Raw genomic sequence first — 21,598 nt, 5'->3', positions numbered from 1 at the left:
TTGTTTCATTTGATGGGTTTTTGGTGGAGGGCAAGAGAAGACATGGAGGCAGGGTCCAGGATGCTCAAATCACTGCTAACGGACCCTCCCAATTTGTGATGTATGTATGATGTATGGAGGGGTGGTCTTGAGCTGGAGGGGGGCAATTTCAAAAGTCTATATAGGCGCTTGCGCGCCATTGTTTGAGGTCTTTTGCTTGCAAAACACCCTGCTGCAGCAGTTTCTAATAAACAATGCCTTGCTTTGGGAGATTCAGTATCGTCTCTGTTTCTTGCATTGTGCATCTGACAGGGAGGGAGCCCTGCTAAGGCTCTCTCTCCAGGTTCGTGGACTCCCATCTGGGGCCGAACCTATTTATTTTTTTATAACAATACCCAGGCTCACACCTGGGGAGGACATTTCAGTGCTGGAGATGCCGCAGTCTGACTTCACCCCTGGAAGCACACACTCGACACAGATGCCAACAACCACAACCAAAGTTCCTTTAAAAAAGCAACTGTACCAAGAGGAATTACTGCATGTTAGAAAGCATCCCAAGTAAGATACTTGGTCCATCTCACTCAGTTTTTTCTATGTGGTGGGATTTCACATAGGTCTCTCTCAGCCCTATCTCAAGGTGCCAGCGGGGATTTGGCCTGGTGCCTTCTGCATGCCAGGCTCTGCCACTGAGCTGCAATCAGAAGGGAGGACTTTGGACCTGTGTGTCTGCAAGAGAAAATTGCTGAATTAGTTTCGGCCGGGGAGGAGGGATACAAATAAATAATAATAATAATCTATATATATAAAACGCAAGTGTCTCTGCATCCAGTCCCTGTGTCTCTGGGTTTACGCTACTGAGCATGTGCCCCACGGACACAGGGATTGGATGGAGAGACATCGGGCCGGGAGCAACGGCGGCAGTTGATGCGGGGCGGTTGAATCAGAATGCCGGCACTCCAGAGGACAAGGGGAGGCTGAGAAGGGAGGCCACGCTGCCACAGCTGCTGCAGCCGCCGTCTGACTCGGGGCCCCGAGGACTAGCGGCCTGGAAGTGGCGCAGAACAGCCCGTCCTGCAGAGCGCCGATGCTCCGGAGGCCGAATAGGGACGCCTATTAAAAAAAAAAAGGAAGAGGGAAAGAAGAGAAAAAGCGGCAGAAGCTGAGGGGAAGGTTTCCGTGAGAGAGAGAGAGAGAGAGAGAGAGAGAGAAACGTGGGGCTGGCCAGACCCCTCCTCTTCCACCGCCACTGCCTCAGAATCTCCTGGAAATCCATCAGCATTTTAGTGCAGATTTCGCATAATATACACATTTTTGCAAGCAATTTCCCTAATATAATGCACTTTATACTGAGTTGAGTTGGCATCTGTCTGTTTTTGGAAGACAATGGAGGAGTGTGCCTTTAGGGGTGAGGTCAAGCTGTTGGACAGTTGCAACGCCTGTTGTGGCTGGAGAGATTTATGCAAGGGAGACTTGTTTTGTTGCAGCTGGGGCAGATAAAGAAGTCCAGTTGTACTGCTACAGATGCATCATGACGTTTCTTCTCTCTGTGCTCCTCCCAGTGGTCATTTCTCCTCTGGTCACTGCTATGGAAACATGACTTGACTAGCTGCCTGACAAAGACCAATATCTTGGGTCAGGACGTTGTCAGCACTCCACTCATCAGCATTTTATATAATTACAAATATATGCCTATGTTTTTGCTGGAGAACTGCATCAGAAAATTAGGCAAAGTGCAAATTTCAAATAATAGTAGTGTTTCAGTTCACATATGGTTTGCAAAGTGTGGTAGATTCACTTTAAAGTCCTAGTTGAATCAAATTTCTTCCCTCCCTGGTGGAGACTACCTTCAGCATAGAAAGCAGGGGTCTCCTAACAACTCTTAGAATAGGGGTCTCCTAACAACTCTTAGTAAACTACAATTCCCAGAATTCTTGAGCAGGGAGGAACCATGACTGGTACAATACCACACGTGTGTGCATGCACACAAAAGCTCATACCAAGAACAAACACAGTTGGTCTCTAAGGTGCTACTGAAAAGAATTTTCTATTTTGTTGGTACAATACTGCGTTTAATGTTAGGTACAGATGTGACCAATGTGGTCTGGAGTGCAGAGCCTGACCATAGCCACACGATGGCACAATTTTCTTCATTTCTTCCTGCACTTTATACTTACTATCAAGTGCTGACCTCATTTCAAAGGACAGCGATAAGAAACTTGGCTTGAAGGTAACATACAGTATTTTGAAAGACAGTGCTGATATGAAAGGAAGCTTCTGAGTGACACAGAATATTTTTCAGGCAGAAGATTAAAAAAGCTAATTTGGAAGGCAGGTAGATAGATTGGTTATTGGTAGATTTTCACATCCTAGTGCCTTGCAGATGCTTTACACTATCAACAACTCCCATCAGCCCCAGTTGGCACCAACTCATGATGGGAATTGCAGTCCAAAACATCTAGAGGACACTCAGATGGGCAAGGTGATGAGTGGTGGTTTTTACAACTCTCTAACAGCTGCTTTCACTTTCTTGGGTTCCATGATCACTGCAGATGGTGACAGCAGTCACGAAATTAGAAGACGCCTGCTTCTTGGGAGAAAAGCAATGACAAACCTAGACAGCATCTTAAAAAGCAAAGACATCACCTTGCCAACAAAGGTCCGTATAGTTAAAGCTATGGTTTTCCCAGTAGTAATGTACGGAAGTGAGAGCTGGACCATCAAGAAGGCTGATCGCCGAAGAATTGATGCTTTTGAATTATGGTGCTGGAGGAGACTCTTGAGAGTCCCATGGACTGCAAGAAGATCAAACCTATCCATTCTCAAGGAAATCGGCCCTGAGTGCTCACTAGAAGGACAGATCCTGAAGTTGAGGCTCCAGTACTTTGGCCACCTCATGAGAAGAGAAGACTCCCTGGAAAAGACCCTGATGTTGGGAAAGATGGAGGGCACAAGGAGAAGGGGACGACAAAGGATGAGATGGTTGGACAGTATTCTCGAAGCTACTAACATGAGTTTGGCCAAACTGCGGGAGGCAGTGAAGGATAGGCGTGCCTGGCGTGCTCTGGTCCATGGGGTCACGAAGAGTCGGACACGACTGAACGACTGAACAACAACAACAGCTGCTCCATATGCATCAAACACTAGGATAGTTGTTTAAAACCCTGTCACACTCAGATTTCATGATGGGGCGGGGGGAGGAAATGCATTTATCTGGCAATAAGTAAATTAGACCATAACTAATTTGTATTCTTATGTTTCCCAAGTGCTGAGACAAAGAAGGAAGATACCTTGCCTTTATTTAAAAAAAAAAAAAACACAAAAAAACACTGGACTTTACCTTTAGTAGAGAGAAGTGGGACCTGCAACAAAATGTTGCAGTATGGAGTACTCCTGTTCAATATGCCAGCCATGGCCTCTTCTATATATTCCATTGCGTTCTTCCCTCCCTGGAGGCTTCCCGTTTCCCCCTTCCAATAGTTAGTCGGTGTCACTGAGGGTGCGGACCTTTTACCTTTTTACCATGTTACCAGGCCAGTCTGAAGGTTCTTGTGTTAACAGAGATAGCACTGAGCAACTTGAGTCCAGGATACCTTAAGGACCCCCCCCCCCCAGTCCTTATATCCCAGCTCGATCACTGAAATCACGCAGAGGAGTGTTGTTAGTTGTTTCCCAGGTTACAGAGCCCCAGCTTGCCTCAAAACCAGAAGTTGGGCATTGAGTGTTGCTGGGCTCGTAATGGAAGGCACTTTTCTAGTGAAGATTCAGTAGGCCCATCACTTTCAACTTTCAGGCATCTCTTTGGGTTATGTTTATGCTGACAACCCTTTGTAGCTGTTGACTTTAAAAAATAATAATTCTGGTCATTATATTCTTTGTATGACAGGGTGATAAAGAATTACCTTTATAAACAAAACTGCTGAAATGAAATCTAGTCTTTCTCCATTAGCTGTTGAAAAAATCATCTCAGCTTCTACATTCAGGTTGTTTCGTTTGTTTTAACAGAGTAAGCCATGTGATCTCCATATATGGGGAAGTCAGTCTGGGTAGAGCATCTGTTTAGGACACAAAAAGTCCCTGGTTCAATCCCTAGCATTGCAGGGAACACTCATCTGAAATTGTAAGGTGCCACGTTAGTGTAGATGAGACACAGCCCACGCGGTGTCCTCTAGATGCCTTGGAATACAACTCCCATCATCCTTGAAGAAATGACCATACTTGCTGGCGCTGATAAGAATTGTTGTCCAAAAGCATTTGGAATCACCATGTTGTCTACCTCCGGTGTAGACAAAGCAAGCTAGATGGGCCAATAGGAGCCTTTCCTATGTCCCATTTGTGTGTGTGTGTGTGTGTGTGTTTTCTCAAAGAAGCAAAGAAGTTGAATGGTGCTGCCTTCCCAGTTTCTCACCCATTGTGCAAGGAACATGAGTTTCCTTACTGATTTCAATTAATCTGATGTGACTGTTTCCACCTACACTGATACCCTCCCCACCAACCCTGACCTTTTCAACTCCATTCTCTACACAAGTCCATCCCAGGAATGCTGAGCTGTTCAAAGCTTTCACATACATACAACACAAAAACATGCACCATGGCAATCTCATTTTAATAGGTTGGTTTATTCAACTCTGCAGCTACACAAACCCACACACTTTCTGCACAGAGCAGGGGCTGAGATCACCACCAGCAAACCAGTCTCTGTGCACTTCTGGTTTCCCAGGATCAAGTGGATTTACCACTGATACATTTACAGATCCAGTTGACTTCACCCTATGCTCCCCCACCTGTCACCTGCACCACGTGAAAGGGTGTGTGCTAAGCACCTCAAGATAAAGGCAACAAAGTTCTACTTCAACACAGGGGGTTGTTGTCTTTAAAAATAAAGACAACATTTCCTGCATAGAATAATAGAAACACGAGAAAAAATCTCAAACTAGTTATTCTGTGGAGAAGTATGGCTCTTTTATAGTTTTTGTTCCTCTAATTCCTTGAAGGGTGTCACACTCAAGATCTTTGCATCTTCATTTTTCAAGGCGTCTGCCAGCATCTTGCCAAGATGAGGTGTACATCTGGAAGGGCCAAGTGTGCCAATCTACCACTCCTTTCCCCATTTCATCTTTCTCCTCCTGTCTACCAATCTGGTCCCAGCAGTCTGATAATCCAGTCCAGCTCCATCTGCCTGCCTCAATAGTATGCATCTTCATACATATCTGTGCGTAAGCAGTAAAGGATGGCAGCACCCAGCATGAAGATGGCAGATCCCCAGCCTAAGCCGTAGCCCCAGTTGAACTCGTGGTAGCTCTTCAGCATGCTGCTGTCGATGAATTTGATGGGGTAGAGGATTAAGGCACAGACATGCAGAACCACTAGATCAATCCAACAAAGAAAAAAGGTCTGTTAGAAATCCAAAGAAGGAAAATACACTTGTTCCATGGAGACTCGTTTGCAACACTGGGGAGATCAGGAACAACTGATCTCTGCCACATTCTTGCTTCTGTGTTTACCAACTGGCCTCAACATTTATCTTAAGACAAGGTCATACAGTCAAACCTCGGTCCCGAACGCCTCTGTTTTGGAACGTTTTGGCTCCCAAACACTGAAAACGTTTTTCGGAAGCCAAATGTCCGACGAGCTTCCGGAATGGATTATGTTCAACAACCAAGGTTTGACTGTATCTGCACTATACAGTGGTACCTCGGGTTAAGAACTTAATTCGTTCTGGAGGTCCGCTCTTAACCTGAAACTGTTCTTAACCTGAAGCACCACTTTAGCTAATGTGACCTCCCACTGCCACTGCGCCGCCAGAGCACAATTTCTGTTCTTATCCTGAAGCAAAGTTCTTAACCTGAAGCATTATAGCGGAGTATGTAACCTGAAGCGTATGTAACCTGAGGTACCACTGTACATTTAAAGCATCATGATGCTTCTTTAAAAGTCATTGCTTTCCCAAAGAATCCTGGGAACGGCCACCCATGGCTCCTTTTGTGAGGAGGAAGGATGGGATATGAAGTCAATAAACAATAATAAGCAATAAGCTTGTTAAAGGTGCCCATAACTTTCCCCCCAACAGAGCTACCAATCTCAGAGTTCCCCAGGAAGAGGGATTGATTGATTGTGAGGGAATAGAGGCAGTCTAATAATTCTTAGCACCCTTAACAAATTACAGTTCCCAGGATTCTATTAGGGAAGCCAAGGCTGTTTAAAGTAGCATAATAGGGCTTTAAATGCCTGTTGTAGATTTGGTCGAAGTCTATCTGGAGTAAAAATGGAAAGGACAGCCATTGGCAATTAGCTAGGCCTTACCTATTGGCCCATTATTGATGCTGTGTGGGTATCTGAATGGGCATATTAGGCCAAGCCCATCAAGAACTTGTGTGACGGATTGGCCCTAGGGTAGAGGAGTTATTACCTCCCGGCTCAGAAGGAGTTAATCCACCTTCATCTTGACTGACAGTTCATCCTTTGGGGGCAGGATGGTCCCCCCCCCCTTTTAAAAGGAGGGAACAGCCATTTTGACAGTTGAGAAGAGGGAGGGTGTGTGTGGAGACAGGGAAGAAGAAGGATGTGGGGCCAGGATAGTGGTGGTTTAGGTTAGGATTAGTTTAACATGAAACTATAGATCGAAAGATGTTTCTATATTACAGTGTTTTTCAACCACTGTTCCGTGGCACACTAGTGTGCCGCGAGATGTTGCCTGGTGTGCCGTGGGATTTTTTTTTTATTTGATTCCTATTCAAGAGAATTACTTTATATATAGTCAATATAGGCACAGAGTTAAATTTTTTAACATTTTCTAATGGTGGTGTGCCTCGTGATTTTTTTCATGAAACAAGTGTGCCTTTTCCCAAAAAAGTTTGAAAAACACTGCTATATTACCACAACTAAGATGGTGAATGCATGAATCTTTAAAACAACTATGTTCTCAAGAAAATAAAGTTCAGTTCTTTTTGGTGCCAAGGAGGAATCGTCATTATTGGTCCAGCAGAGTATCAAATCTCACAGAGGTGTGGACTCAAGAAAGGGCAGAAGTTACCTGAGGAAAGGGAGGTGATAGTTTGTGTCCTAGAGTCACACAGAAAAGGATTAGATGGTGGAAACCTAGAGTGCCACGAAGTTGCCAGAGTGTAGAGGCAAATCGAGACAGTGGGGATCCGAGCTGAGGGAGGCCCTTTACTGTAGGCAAGAGGTTGTTCATTTAAGTAACCCAGAGTAGTGAGGATACCAGGTCACGAAAGCTGGAAAAAGACTCTCATTACTATTAAGCCCTGGAAGTAAGAGGGGTTTGTTTTGAGGCGAACCAAGTGGAGGCAGATGGTTTCACCCCTGTACCCTTGTGGACACGATTTTAGTAATTGAGAGGTGGGGGTTCATCGCAACTTGCAAGGTAATTTTTGAAAGATGAAAAAAAAAAACCAATTGCAAAGAAATGGGGCCAATGGAAGGGGTTGTAAGCTATAGTGACTGTGCTTGAACACTGCAACAAAGCATAACATATATGGCTCCTGCTTCACTCCCGGCCCAGCAGAAAAACAGTGAGCCCTGATATTTTGCCGGTTTCTGATTTTAACTTTTCTGTATGGTTTTTATTGTGTGGTTTTATGTACAATTGTTGTAAACCACTCCGGTATTTATTTATTTATTTTTATGAACAGTGGTATATAAATAAATAAATCTTCAAATAAATAAATAAAAGCAGGAATGAACTGATGTTACAGAAGCAGAGGTTAAAGGATACGTACCAACCAAAACTGATTTGTAAAAATGTTACATGGAAAAAATACGAGAGAGACATTGCACACACTTTTGTAAATCAAGAAAATCTTTAATAAAATAAAAAAATAAAAAAGGATACGTACCAGCAGCAAAAAGGAGGATGGCAACAACCCGGTAATGGCGCTTATACATCCCCAGGCAGAAGGAAGTCAGAGACAGGAGGAATGACAGCAGAGTGATGGTGGCTGCCGTCAGGATTAACACCAAAGCAGCTATTTGCCAGTCTGTCAGAAGGGAAGGGGGTGGGATTAGGAACAATTGTGCAAAAGATTCTCAAATCACTATCTTTTTAATAATAATTTTTATTAAATTTTACATATATTCTTTTAAATGTCCATTAATATTCATCTCTTATACATATTTTGGACTTCCATCAACCACATCTCAAGATTTTCAAATTTCCTAATTTCTTCTTGTATTTCCAACTTCACTATTACTTTTCATCACAACAATTAATTATTACCATCCAAAGTTATTTCCGTAATATTTCCTAAAGTTAACCTTACAAAACTTCTTGTAAACCTAGTAGCGTGATTTGTTGTTTACAATTGTCTTTCAAATATTTCTCAAATTTAGTCCAATCTTTCAGGAATTCCTGGTCCCGTCGGTTTCGAATTCTTCCTGTCATCTTGTCTAATTCTGCATAGTCGACTCTCAAATCACTATCAATAGAGATGAGGGTCTTGTTTAGTCACCAAGAAACCTAGTGACATACACATATGCTGTTTTAGATCAGAGTTTGTCAGCTCAAGGACCACATTTCTGCCACATGCATATGAGCATATCACTGTGAACATCCAACAAGCATCCAACAAGACTCTTCTATGTTCTTATTTCCCTGAAAGGGCAGCATACTCTGGGTCTTTGGCTGCTGGGAAGTTGCCACACCATGGCAGACAGAGCCATAGGTCAGTGGACCATCTACCTCTGTATTGTCTACACTGACTAGCAGCAGCTCTCCAGGGTTTGGTGCGGAGGGCCTTCCCAATATGTCAACGCTGCAGAACGGAACCTGGGCCTGCACCTCTGCCATCAAACTATGATTCCCCCCCCCCAAAAAAAATGCTTTGTATGCCGAGGGAGCCAGCATACAGCTTCCGGGTCATGTGGGCAGCATGATAAAGCCACTTCTGGCGAACCAGAGCAGCGCACGGAAACGCCGTTTACCTTCCCGCCGGAGCAGTACCTATTTATCTACATGCACTTTGACGTGCTTTCGAATTGCTAGGTTGGCAGGAGCTGGGACTGAGCAATGGGAGCTCACCCCATTGTGGGGATTCGAACCGCCAACCCTCTGATCGGCAAGCCCTAGGTTCTGTGGTTTAGACCACAGTACCATCAAACTATGTCCCCCCCCCCAAAAAAAAGCTTTGTATGCAGAAGGTCGCGGGTTCAGTCCACAGCATCTCCAGGTAGAATTGGAAATTTCTGCTATTGAAACCCTGGAGAATCGCTGGCAGTCAGTGCAGACAATACTGAGTTCTACAGACAAGCAGATTGACTTGGTATAAGGGAGTTTCCTATATTCCTGCCTTCCTTGGCAAGGGGAAGACCAAATTGGCCCTATCCTTCACAGCTAGAGTAGCAGTAGCTGTGGGATACTCACTCCCTCTCCTCTCCTCCACTCTGATTCAACTACCAAATTTTCTGGAACTGCTGTGGTGATAGAGATAGCATACTGTCCCCATTCATCACCAGCGAGAGGAGTATATCTGTGTGTGAATATTGGTTTTTAAATATTATTACAACCTGTCATCTGTAAGCCCCTTTGAAAATCATTTGATTGCAAGGTGTGGATATATATATATAAAACCAACCACACCTTGCAATATATATTTATATGATTTGTGGGGAGGTGAGCTTGCATAGCTAGCACAGTGTGATGCCATGCATGTACAAATTAGGAAAAAAAAATAAGGCATAGGCTTCAGCTTCTGGGGAATCCCACTTAAACAAACTAAGTAAGTAAAACAACCCCAAATTCCTAGCCCTTGTGACTATGGAATCCACATTGAAAGCATGGAAACAGATACCTGCAGATTCTCAGAGGGCAGAGGTGGGCTGAATAAGATCCAGAGGGCAGGTCTTCAGAACCCTGCACAGCTGCTTACTGCCATCCCCAGTAATAAATGCAAAATTACGCAAATTAAGGAACTTTGCCTATTTCTGCTTGTATATGCACACGTGATTTATAGAGACCACAGGAAAGGTCAGTGGCATCAAACAATACATGCAGCTATCAGTCACCTATACCAGGAGTATGTTTAATTTTCCTCCATAATATAATGGCACATCTTCAGTGTAAGCAACAAGACAAGGGAGAGGCAGCATAAGGGGGAGGTGATAAAACAGCTTTCTAAGCAGACACATGGATAAAGCATATCCTGGGATGGGAATGATTCTGAACCGGGTTGGCACAGCAGAAAGAAGCTAGTGAAGCATCTGGAATCACAGGCCCTTTTACTATCTGCCTATTGTGACAACAAAGGACTGGTTCCCAGTTCCTATTAATCAGCAGTTAATTGTGACCAAGTCAGATGCAACAGCAAGAGGTCTGTTTAGGAACATCTGTGGGGCAAGGAGAAAGGGGCCTCCTCTTTGAAGGATGACCCGGCTAAATTTCCACAATGTTTCCGCCCAGCTCTTCTCCACAGCTTTTAAAATAATGGCTGTCCAGGAGTGCAGTTCGGTAAACTGGGTCTCTAGAGCAGCCTTCCCCAACTTGCATGCTTTGAACTACAGTTTCCATCACCCCTGACCACTGACCATGCTGGCTGGGGCTGATGGGAGATGTGGTCCCAGCAACCTATGGAACAGAGCCAGATTAAGACCTTTAGAGTGCCTCCAACATGTTGATGCCCCAAACTGGGATGCCCTTCTTCCCGATTGTATTCCCATGCAAGCCACGTGACCTGCACGAGATCACGGAGCCCAAAAGATGTGCTTTTCCGAGGCCATGATCTTGCATCCACAGGAGCAGTGCCAGATTTACATATAAGCTAAACAAGCTATAGCTTAGGGCCCCACTCTCTTAGGGCCCCCCAAAAAAATAAAGGAAAAAAGTTTGCGTTATTAAGTTTGCTATGAATAAAAAATCATTGTAAGTTAGAGCTTAATAATTATTTCACTATTAATATACTTAATTGTATTTCACTATTAATATACTTCTTAATTGTATTTCAGTTCAACAATTACTTTGATAAAATACATAATTTGTTATGTGCAAATGGATTTAGATACCTATGAGGTCCATAAATTACCATATAGCATATATTCAACACAAAAAACAGCAACAATTTGTTGTTCAACCTAAATCTGTCCCTGCACACGAGAGCTGAAATCACTTGCTGCATCACGATCCCCATGTTACAACAAGAACAATTGCCAGAAGTGGTTTAGAGAACAGGGCAGCCTTTGCCTCCAAGGGAAAGGCAGCTACACTTTGGACGCCAGAGAGGGAGGAGCTTTCTCATCGGAGATGGGTGGAAATGCTAGATTTAAAAATAAAGTGAAATGTTTATTTGTTTTGCTGAAGGCCTGCTGTAGGGACAGGGAACCAAGCACAGGGAATCATTATTTGATCTAGGCGTTTGGGCTTCACCCCCCTGTGGGATTTGAATTCAAGTAGCTAGAGGGGAATTCTCAAATCTGAATCAGGCGTGGGGAGCATTCGGCCTTCCAGATGTGCCTCAACAACAACTCCTGTCAGCCCCTGCAAGCATGGCCAAAGGCCAGAGATGACAGCTGTTTTCAGCAACATCTGGAGGGCTGCAGGTTCCCCAGACAAGTGATACATCATTACTGAATACCTTCACTGTTCCAGCACCCTCAGCTGTCAGCCCTTGCTCTCTTTCTCAAGCTGCTTGTATTTTTGTCTCAGGAGGAGACTTGAAAGTCAGTTTCCCAGTTCTAACTTGCAGCAGAGAAAAAGCAGTCTTTTTTATTATAGAAGCTTGAATTGAAGAATCTCTACGTGGAACAAAAATGGACCTAACTGCTGCAAGTTTGGATGGGCGTCTAGGATTTTGGGTATATGCAGAATTATAATTTTTCTAGTGGAGGGCAGGGTAGTTAAAAGCTAGAAATAAACAAACACATGCAACTGAAAGGTGGGAGCAAGCAGGTTTTTCATAGGACAAAAGACAAGTGCCTGCACATTTTGCCTCGTATCACAGGTCCTACAAATGCCAGAAGCTCTCTTTTTAAACTGAATGCTGTGGAATCTGGGGGTCACGCTACATCCAGGGCAAGGGCAACTGCCCTCTCTGTCACCTCATCCACCCTTCCTTCATGGGCGCTCACAATTTGAGTTCACCCAAACCACTCTTCTATGAAGTCTCCCACTCCTCAAGCTGAGCAGGGGGGAGCAGAAGACAGTGAAGGACTCTAGCCAGTAAGCAGGTGGTCAGCAGAAGAGCATGACAATAAATCACAGGTTTGAGCTCCAGAGCGCAGCCTGGATAGCAAATGCCACACATCTGTTACTCTCCATGTGAAGACTAAAGAGCCTTCACACCCAAGACAAATGTCAAACTCTTCTCTGCTCCTCCCCACCTACACCCTCCCCCCCCCCGCCACCATTTCCAATTTGCAAGCTTGAATTGCTGTGAAAAGAAAAGAAAAATGCCTTTGCAAGGAGTTCCCCAGCTGCCGCCCCCCCAGCACCTGTTGCATTTCTGATTATTGTGTCTCTGGCTCTACTGCCAAAACAATAGACCCTGCAGGAGAGGAAAAGCAAATGCCAGCGCTTGTTCAATAGGTAATTTGCCCTTTTGTGCCATTAGGTGGTAACCCCCGTGCTATAAACAAGGAAGAAATTGGTAGGAGCAAGCTGCTTTAAGAGAATCTGAAAAAATTAAAACAAAATAAAATAAAAAATTCTTTCCAGTAGCACCTTAGAGACCAATTAAGTTTGTTCTTGGTATGAGCTTTTGTGTGCATGCACACTTCTTCAGATACACATGCACACGAAAGGGAAGGGCAACTGACCTAAGGGCATGCACACGAAAGCTCATACCAAGAACAAACTTAGTTGGTCTCTAAGGTGCTGCTGGAAAGAATTTTTTATTTTATTTTGTTTTGACTATGGCAGACCAACACCTGTAACTGAAAAAATTAAGAGGCTCACACTTAACCTCGAAGTATTCACTGCACCTTGAAACTTACACTGAAGCAGCAAGCAGCTCTCACTTCCACCCCCTCCACCTGATGAAAAGACCACAACCCTTTCTAGGAAATCTACTGCATTACCAACCACCATTCATACTTCCCTAACTGGAAGCTAGGCTACTGTTGTGTATGTACCCGGGGCTCCCCTTGAGGCCCACTTGCAAATTTCTGAAGATTCATTAGCTGGCAGGCCAGCTCCCCATGGAGGCTGACTTGGATATGATACCAGAGTGCTCTTTATTGCAGCCTCCAATAACTCATGCTGTGTAGTGGAACCCAGGTTCAAATCTCTATTCCCTTGGAAACCTTAGGCCAGTCATTCTATTTCTGCACAGCCTACCTTACAACAGTGATGAAGAAGAGAAAAAGAAGGGTGTGTGTGTGTGCAGGCTGCCCTTAAAAATAAACAGCTGTTCCTTTCAGCCCTCTGTGCTTTCCTGAAAAGAGCCAAGAATACAGTCCTAACAAGTTACAGCTGCCAGCAGACAAAATCCCTGGAAACTGCTGCAATGGGAACTTCTTTACAGTCTTGGGAAACCAGATTTACTTACACCAGGCAAGTCCTCCTTTTAACTCAAACCCTTCTGCTGAGCGAGCCTATGCACTAACACATACACAGCCCCAAACCCTACAGCTCCATCTGAATTTAGGGCCTTTCCAGACTGGTGTTTTTTGGGGGGAGGGTGTATTCCATAACATGTCTCTGGTGCAGTAATACTACATTTAGTTCCACTTTATTAGTGATCTTGTGTTGCTTCCTCACTGTTTCTGCACTATTGCCATCTGCAAGGGCAGCTTGCACCATAGCTGAAGGGGAGCAGGCCAACTACCTGTCCCCCTCCCCATCCCCCCATAAAGAAAAAACCATTTATGGTATGAAAAGTTACAGGATTTCAGCAGGAAGCTACCGGTATGTGATGTGCACTGATTAGAAACAAAGCAGTATATTCACCCCAAAACTTCTGCTAGCACAAACAGTACTGAAAGCGGAAATGCATATGACCACCCTGATGCCACCATGACCATGTTACCATTATTACTTACTTTACCGGTATGTCAAAATCAATGCTGCTTCAGGAATGGCCACTCGAATTATTTTATATATACTGTATTTCGGCTGCAATCCCAAGGGGTAAGTCTTGTGTGCTTACTTCTGAGTAGTCACATTTAGGATCACACTCTCAGTGGCGCACAAAACATTCTTTATGACAACCTTCATACAGCTGCTGGCCTTCTAAGTCTACACAACAAAAAAGTTTGTTGTCCAATGCAGACATTTTGGCTTCAATACCAAGCTAGCTTCTTCCCCCCCCCCCCCTTACAGACCCTCATCCCTCTTTGATTTAACATCTGACCTGCTCAACAACTTCCTTTGCTGGTGGCCACCCCTAGACACAGCTCTGGTGTCCAACAGAAGAGAACACCACCCACACCCAGCATCTGTCGATTGAGGAGATTGCCTCATGCAGCCTAATGGTAGCTAGCACTGGCTTTGTATTTCCCTCTGACTCCACTGCTTTATGTTTTATGCATGCATATGAGTGTGGCAGGAGCAGATTGCAAGTGGAGAGCCAGTGTGGTGTAGTGGATAAGAGTGGTAGACTTGTAATCTGGGGAACCGGGTTCGTGTCTCCGCTCCTCCACATGCAGCTGCTGGGTGACCTTGGGCTAGTCACACTTCTCTGAAGTCTCTCAGCCCCACTCGCCTCACAGAGTGTTTGTTGTGGGGGAGGAAGGGAAAGGAGAATGTTAGCCACTTTGAGACTCCTTCGGGTAGTGATAAAGCGGGATATCAAATCCAAACACTTCTTCTTTTTCTTCTTAAAATACACACAAACAAACCCACACATATAGGCACATAGGAATCTGCCTTACACCAACCCAGACCATTGGTCAATCTTGCTCAGTATTGTCCACACTGACTGGCAGCAGCTTTCCAGGCTTCCAGGCAAGACTCTCTTCCACCTCCATCTGAAGATTCCTAGGAATAAACTTGGGACGCTCTGCATTCAAGTTGGATGCTCTGCCACTGTGCTGAAGACAGCAGGTGCCTGAGGTCACAACCCCCCCCCCCAACACCCTGGCCTGCTGGATGTTGTGCATATATATATGACCTTTTGACTGCTGCTGGAACACAATTCCCATTATCCCTGACTATGCTGGCTGGGATTTGTAGTCCAAGAGCATCAAGTGAGCGGGGGGGGGGCACATGTTCTCCATCTGTTCAATGCAGAAAGCTGCCTTACACCAAGTCAGACCACTGGTCCACTCAGCTTAGTATCTTCTGCCCTAGTATTCTTCAAGATAACACTCCATGCAGTTGATAAAAGTATATTCTAGTTCTCAGGAGCTAATGATGCCATTAAACTCCCATTTGGTGGAATGAGGCAGGATTTCGATTTTAACAAATGCCTAAAAAATAAATACTGTACAGCAATACTTTGCCCACCCCTTGTCTTTTCCCAGGCGCAACCAAGTCTCTTTGCTGCTCGACTCTTTGTGCATGTTTCTAGCATTTCTAACTCTCCCCCCGGGCCCCTTACCAGTCTGGAGGGTAGAGCTGCACTCCCAAACATCATCCGGGGCTTGCATACAACAAGACACCCAGAGGGAGCGAGAGTAGCGCTCCGACGTGACCCAGGCAGGGCTCAGAAGGGCCGCCACGTCTAGGGCGAGAGCGATGAAGGCGCACAGCAGGGCTATCAGCTTGAAAGGGCGGAGCAGGAAGCCGTCCTCATCTGCGGCCGACATCCCCACCAACTGCTTTGGCACAGGTGAGAAACCGTCGGCAAACTCGAAGAGAGATGCGGCCGGGACAGGATTCGGAAGAAGGCGCCCGTCGGCTGGACGTCTGTCTGCGAGAGCTCACAGATAGCTGCGGCAGCTATTGGCTCTGCAAAGCTTTGGAAAACCGTAGGATGAAGAATAGCACACCCGGGGCTCTCGGTCCTGGATAGACTCTGCAAAGTTTGCAAAGCAGCGGCCCCGCGTGTCCCTCCCAGCCCCAGCCAGATCCCACCCCTTTGACCCCGCCGCAGGCACTGGGGAGAGGAGCTCCCCGGATCCTAGAGGCAGCCGGACTTTCCTGGACGATGAAGTTAGGGCTGGCTGTCTCTGCACCAAACTGACTTTTTCTTTTCTTTTTCGATCAAAGACACCTGTTCCGTTAACAGCTGCATGGCAGGCTGGAATCATAAGCAAGCTCTTCCCGCGCCCTGATTATCCGTGCAAAGAAGGCTTGTTGTTTAGTTGTTTAGTCATGTCCAACTCTTCATGACCCCATGGACCAGAGCTGGCCAGGCCCTCCTGTCTTCCACTGCTTCCCGCACTTTGGTCAGACTCATGTTGGTAGCTTCCAGAACACTGTCCAACCATCTCATCCTCTGTCGTCCCCTTCTCCTTGTGCCCTCCATCTTTCCCAACATCAGGGTCTTTTCTAGGGAGTCTTCTCTTCTCATGAGGTGGCCAAAGTATTGGAATTGGAGCCTCAGCTTCAGGATCTGTCCTTCCAGTGAGCACTCAGGGCTGGTTTCCTTCAGAATGGATAGGTTTGGTCTTCTTGCAGTCCATGGGACTCTCAAGAGTCTCCTCCAGCACCATAATTCAAAAGCATCAAGACTTCGGCAATCAGCCTTCTTTATGGTCCAGCTCTCACTTCCATACATCACTACTGGGAAAACCATAACTTTAACTATACGGACCTTTGTCGGCAAGGTGATGTCTTTGCTTTTTAAGATGCTGTCTAGGTTTGTCATTGCTTTTCTCCCGGGAAGCAGGTGTCTTTTAATTTCGTGACTGCTGTTGCCATCTGCAGTGATCATGGAACCCAAGAAAGTAAAATCTCTCACTGCCTCCATTTCTTCCCCTTCTATTTGCCAGGAGGTGATGGGACCAGTGGCCATGATCTTAGTTTTTTTGATGTTGAGCTTCAGACCATATTTTGCGCTCCTCTCTTTCACCTTCATTAAAAGGTCATTTAATTCCTCCTCACTTTCTGCCATCAAGGTTGTGTCATCAGCATATCTGAGGTTGTTGATATTTCTTCCAGTAAGCTTAATTCCAGCAAAGAAGGTTACACCCGATGAATTTCTACCTGTCGTCACGGGGGGGGGGGAGAAGAGTGTGGAGAGTAGCAATCCAAACTGGAAGGCAGAAGCTGCTCACCCCCTTTTGTATAGTTTCCGAGCTCAGAACCGTCTATTTAGCAAAGGATACCTTGACTTGTATATGCATTACATCTGAACTGAAGAAGGATTGAGGAAACAGGAGATTTAATACTGGTCCAGTAAATAGTCCCCCACAATTATGATGGGAGTAGAGGGAGAATAACAATAAACTTCATAATCATTAGCACATTTAAATCCTGCCTTTCCCACCAACAAGATCAAGGCTGCTTAACCTGCTGTCTCCCCCAGCCCCCCATCCTGCTGCTTGAGGGAAAGGACAAAGAATCATAGAATTGTAGAGCTGGAAGGGAATACCAAGGATCATCTAGTCCAACCCCCTGCAATGCAAGGGTGGCAAGATGGCGGCCACTCTCCATTCTGCATATAGAAGCCAAATGAACCAGCAATTGACTCTTACTTAGGTGCTAGTGAGAGAGATGGATAACTTTGCTGCACCTAAGATAGCATGCCAGGTTAGGGAGCTGGGAGCTTAGACTGAGCAGCCATGGGGCTACCATGGCTGTCCTCAACATCTGCTGCTTGAGGTTGTTGCCTCCTTTTGTCCCATGGTAGAGCTGGTCCTTCTGCTCCCTTTATCTTCTTCACAAGATCCCTGTTTTTCTTTTAGGATATAGCTTCCACAAGACAGCTATTACAACATTTAGTTTTACAATATGTGAACCAAAATTGTTTATTGTGATTATGTTCTGCTGCAACACACCTGTGCACTTCTGTTGCATGTGCGGACATGGTACTTTGGTTAGAGCCACATTCCATGGCATTTAGAAGCCTTTGTAGAATTGGGAGAGAACTCTCAGAACTGGAAATTTGACAGTACTACTTGCAGAAAAGAGTTGTATTTCCTTAGACACACTGGTGAATGCTCAGTGGACAATAGCAGTGGAATCTGTGGGGAGTGTTTTTGGCAGTGGGGAGGAGAAATGGGTCTGCTTGATCTGGGTCTGGGGTTCTAGGGGAACCAGGACTACTTAATTTACTTTTCACACTATTATCAGTCACTTTTTACATCACCTAAGGTGGCGCTGTGGGTTAAACCACAGAGCCTAGGGCTTGCTGATCAGAAGGTCGGCGGTTCAAATCCCCTCAACAGGGTGAGCTCCCATTGTTCGGTCCCAGCTCCTGCCCACCTAGCAGTTCGAAAGCACATCAAAGTACTGCTCCGGCGGGAAGGTAAACAGCATTTCCGTGCACTGCTCTGGTTCACCAGAAGCGGCTTTGTCATGCTGGCCACATGACCCGGAAGCTGTACGCTGGCTCCCTCAGCCAGTAACGCGAGATGAGCGCCGCAACCCCAGAGTCGGACACGACTGGACCTAAAGGTCAGGGGTCCCTTTGCCTTTAAGGTAATGCAGTTTTTGAAAGATTTGAATTTTTCAACTGTCCAAATGCTTTTTTTGAACTTCCCATTTGGGGGTCTGGCTGCCCATTAAGAAAACAAAAACTTGCCTGTTTTGTTTGGATTCTTCCCCCCAAGTCACCAACCCTATTTCACCCCCTCTCCTCAAATGTTTTTGTCTGGCTGAACAATGCCCCTTTCTTGCCTGGCTGGGGGACAGTGACAGGTGTGTGAATGTGTGTAGAAATTAGCCTTCTGGTAAAATTTGCAATTATTGCTCTGCCCACTTTTGCTTCTTTCCATGCTCCTCACTGGCATGTGGCCCCTGAAAGGTTGTTCAGAATAAAATGTCACAGTCAAAGGAACTGACAGGGCAGAGTGAGAAAGATTTGCAGTACTGTATGGCTACCTTCGAGACCATTGCCTCCTTAATGCCCAAACTAATGAAGAAAATGTGGCCTTTGGTCTGAGATACATCTTCCACTCATGATCCAAAGGCATTCCTATCACTATGTTGAGACCATTACATCCGGAATCTAACATTAATGAACTACACCACTGCTAAGTGACTGAAGAGAGACATCATTTGAAAAGCAATTTTCCAGTCTTCCCTTACCTAATTTATTTAATGTGCATGTTTGTTTGTTTTAAAAGTAAAGAAAGAAAGGGAGAGGGAGAGAAGGAATCATCTCAGTTGCAGTGTGCTATATTATCATCATCATCATCCCGCCTCCCCCAATTAAAAAATGACAGGTGTGAGCTTTGCACAGTGGGGTATGCACTGCTTTGTCTTGTTTTGGGTCTAGTAAACACCTCCTCACCCCTTACCCTCCTTCAACCTCCTCTTCAGGAGCTTATAAATAGCAGGGCCAGCTGCCAGGGAGCTGTGAACTCAATGAACCTGCTGTAACATTACCCAGGAAGGCAACAGAGAATGGAATGCAAGTTCCCCTCTGACTCCCTGCCAGGTTATGCCAACTGCATGTGTGGGAAACCAATTCTTCCTATAGCTAAGCAAGTGGAATGACCTGGTTGAGACGGTGCAAGAGGATAACATGGCGCAGACTGTACCTTGTAGGGATATCAACATCTACAAACTCACTCAGTTCAATGCACAAAAGGCAGGCTTGATGGAATCATGTGGATTGGAGAAGTACAATATATATTGGATATAATCAAATGTTTCTTTTTTAAAATGGGAGGGAGCTGTCAAAATGAGGGCTAAAATTGGTTGGTGGTCACAGAATGCTGACTGGTTGAGGGGTGAGGTGCAAAACAGGTAGATAGGGACAAAATGGAAATAAGCAGATAAACACCTGAATGGGTCAAGGCTGGCCCACCCATGAGGCAAATTGCCTCAGGCAGCAGGATATGGAGGCAGCAGATCCAGCCTCCAAGGAATGCATTGCCCATCAACTTTGGGGGGTTGGGCTGGCCCCTTCAAGTATTTTATGGGGGGGGGAAGCAACCTCAGTCCCTAGGAGTTGACTCCTATGTATGCCATGATCTACTTTTTATCGATATCTGACTCAAGGTTCAGGTAGGTAGCCGTGTTGCTCTGACGCAGTCAAAATAAATAAAAGAATGGTCCGGTAACACCTTAGAGACCAACTAAGTTTGTTCTGGGTACCGGTATAAGCTTTCGTGTGCATGCACACTTCTTCAGATACACTGAAACAGAAGTCACCAGACCCTTATATATAGTGGGAAGGTGGGGTGGGTGGGGTTTTTCTCGGAAGGATAGTAGGAGACAGGCGATTTACTCAATGGGTATGGTAAACCTGTTGATGACTGTTCATGATTGCAATTACGGTAGTCCTACAGGAAAAAGCAAGGGATGGTATGCAGATGACCAAAAATAGCTTTAGCATATTTAATGAGACAAGAATCCAATGGCTCTATTCAGACCAGGTCTCTCCATACTTTTCAATTTAGTAATAAGTTGTAATTCAGCAACTTCTCTTTCAAGTCTATTTCTGAAATTCTTTTGTAATAAGACAGCTGCTTTGAGATCCTGTATTGAATGTGCTGGGAGATCGAAGTGTTCTCCTACTGGCTTCTCTGTATTGTGACTCCTGATGTCAGATTTATGTCCATTTATCCTTTGGAGTAGGGTTTGGTCTGTTTGTCCAATATAGAGAGCTGAAGGGCACTGCTGGCATTTGATGATATACACCTCAAGGTCTAAGAGATCGGATTTAGGAGTGGCCGAGAACAAGTTAATGGACAAGTTAATGAACAAGTTAATGACGAGGTCATTTCTTGAACTATCTGCTGAGGCTTTCACTAAATGCCTCACACTGGGGACCAAATTCTCCTGTCAGTTCCAGCTGCGGTCATCTTTTTCAAGCTCATTACCACCACCAACATTCAAACTTCTTTCCAATGAAAATAATCTCTTCTCCAAGCATTGCATCCAGCCCTCTAAGCATCACATTACCCTAATTACAGAGGCACACATGGCAATCCTACGGCCCATTATATTTGCACCTGGATGGGAAATGGACTATAGCCTTCTCCCACCACAGGCCAACCTACATGTTTCATCTCCTTATTAAGACATCCAAGTACTAGAAGCACCCTTTGCTGTTTTGAAAATGGAGGCCCTCAAGACCAACATTGCATGCAGCCAACACGACCTGCCAGCAGCAGGATGTGTGCAAGGGATGTTAAGAGGTCAAGCATGACCATACCCTGCACAAACGGAAAATGTGCAGGAGGAAATTAAGACATGAACAGCCAAGCCAAGCAACACTCCAAATGAGGCTGGTTCCTCTACATGTACTCTGGGTACTCTACCCATTTACCAGGGAAGCAGCACATTATTGCTTCCATTCCCGAAATCATTACAGTGGTACCTCAGTTTAAGAACAGCCCTGTTTACGAACTACTTGGTTTACGAACTCCGCAAAACTGGAAGTAGTGTCCTGGTTTGTGAACTTTACCTCGGTCTAAGAATGGAATCCGAATGGTGGAAGGGCACCGGCGGCGGGAGGCCTCATTAGGGAAAGCGCGCCTCGGTCCTATTGATGTGTACATTTTCTCTTACTGCTATAGCCGAAGCTTCAATCACAATGGCAAAGAGCACGGGGGATAAAGGACATCCCTGACTAGCTCCTCTAGATAGATTGCATGTTTCTGACATTCCTCCATTTCC

At 45.3% G+C, this 21,598-nt stretch overlaps 1 protein-coding gene across 1 annotated transcript; it reads right to left on the bottom strand.

Annotated features, from left to right (window-relative positions):
• Positions 1 to 4,574: 4,574 nt before the first annotated feature.
• LOC117040300 (transmembrane protein 47-like) lies at positions 4,575 to 15,846 on the bottom strand. The gene is made up of 3 exons (XM_033137992.1): positions 15,462 to 15,846; positions 7,833 to 7,973; positions 4,575 to 5,342 (listed from the first exon to the last, which is right to left on the bottom strand). The coding sequence occupies exons 1-3, from the start codon at positions 15,667 to 15,669 to the stop codon at positions 5,161 to 5,163; spliced, it is 531 nt and encodes a 176-aa protein (XP_032993883.1). The 5' UTR covers positions 15,670 to 15,846; the 3' UTR covers positions 4,575 to 5,160.
• Positions 15,847 to 21,598: the final 5,752 nt, after the last annotated feature.

Source organism: Lacerta agilis, chromosome Z (assembly GCF_009819535.1).
Source record: "Lacerta agilis isolate rLacAgi1 chromosome Z, rLacAgi1.pri, whole genome shotgun sequence".
Lineage (NCBI taxonomy): Eukaryota > Metazoa > Chordata > Lepidosauria > Squamata > Lacertidae > Lacerta > Lacerta agilis.
This window is presented reverse-complemented; position numbering and strand designations above follow the sequence as displayed.

Coding starts and splice junctions, on each gene's coding strand:
- LOC117040300 (XM_033137992.1), bottom strand. CDS start 15,669: ATGTCGGCCGCAGATGAGGACGGCTTCCTGCTCCGCCCTTTCAAGCTG. Junction 7,974..15,461: donor CAGCTCTACCCTCCAGACTG/GTAAGGGGCCCG, acceptor CCCTTCTGACAG/ACTGGCAAATAGCTGCTTTG. Junction 5,343..7,832: donor CATCCTCCTTTTTGCTGCTG/GTACGTATCCTT, acceptor GGATTGATCTAG/TGGTTCTGCATGTCTGTGCC.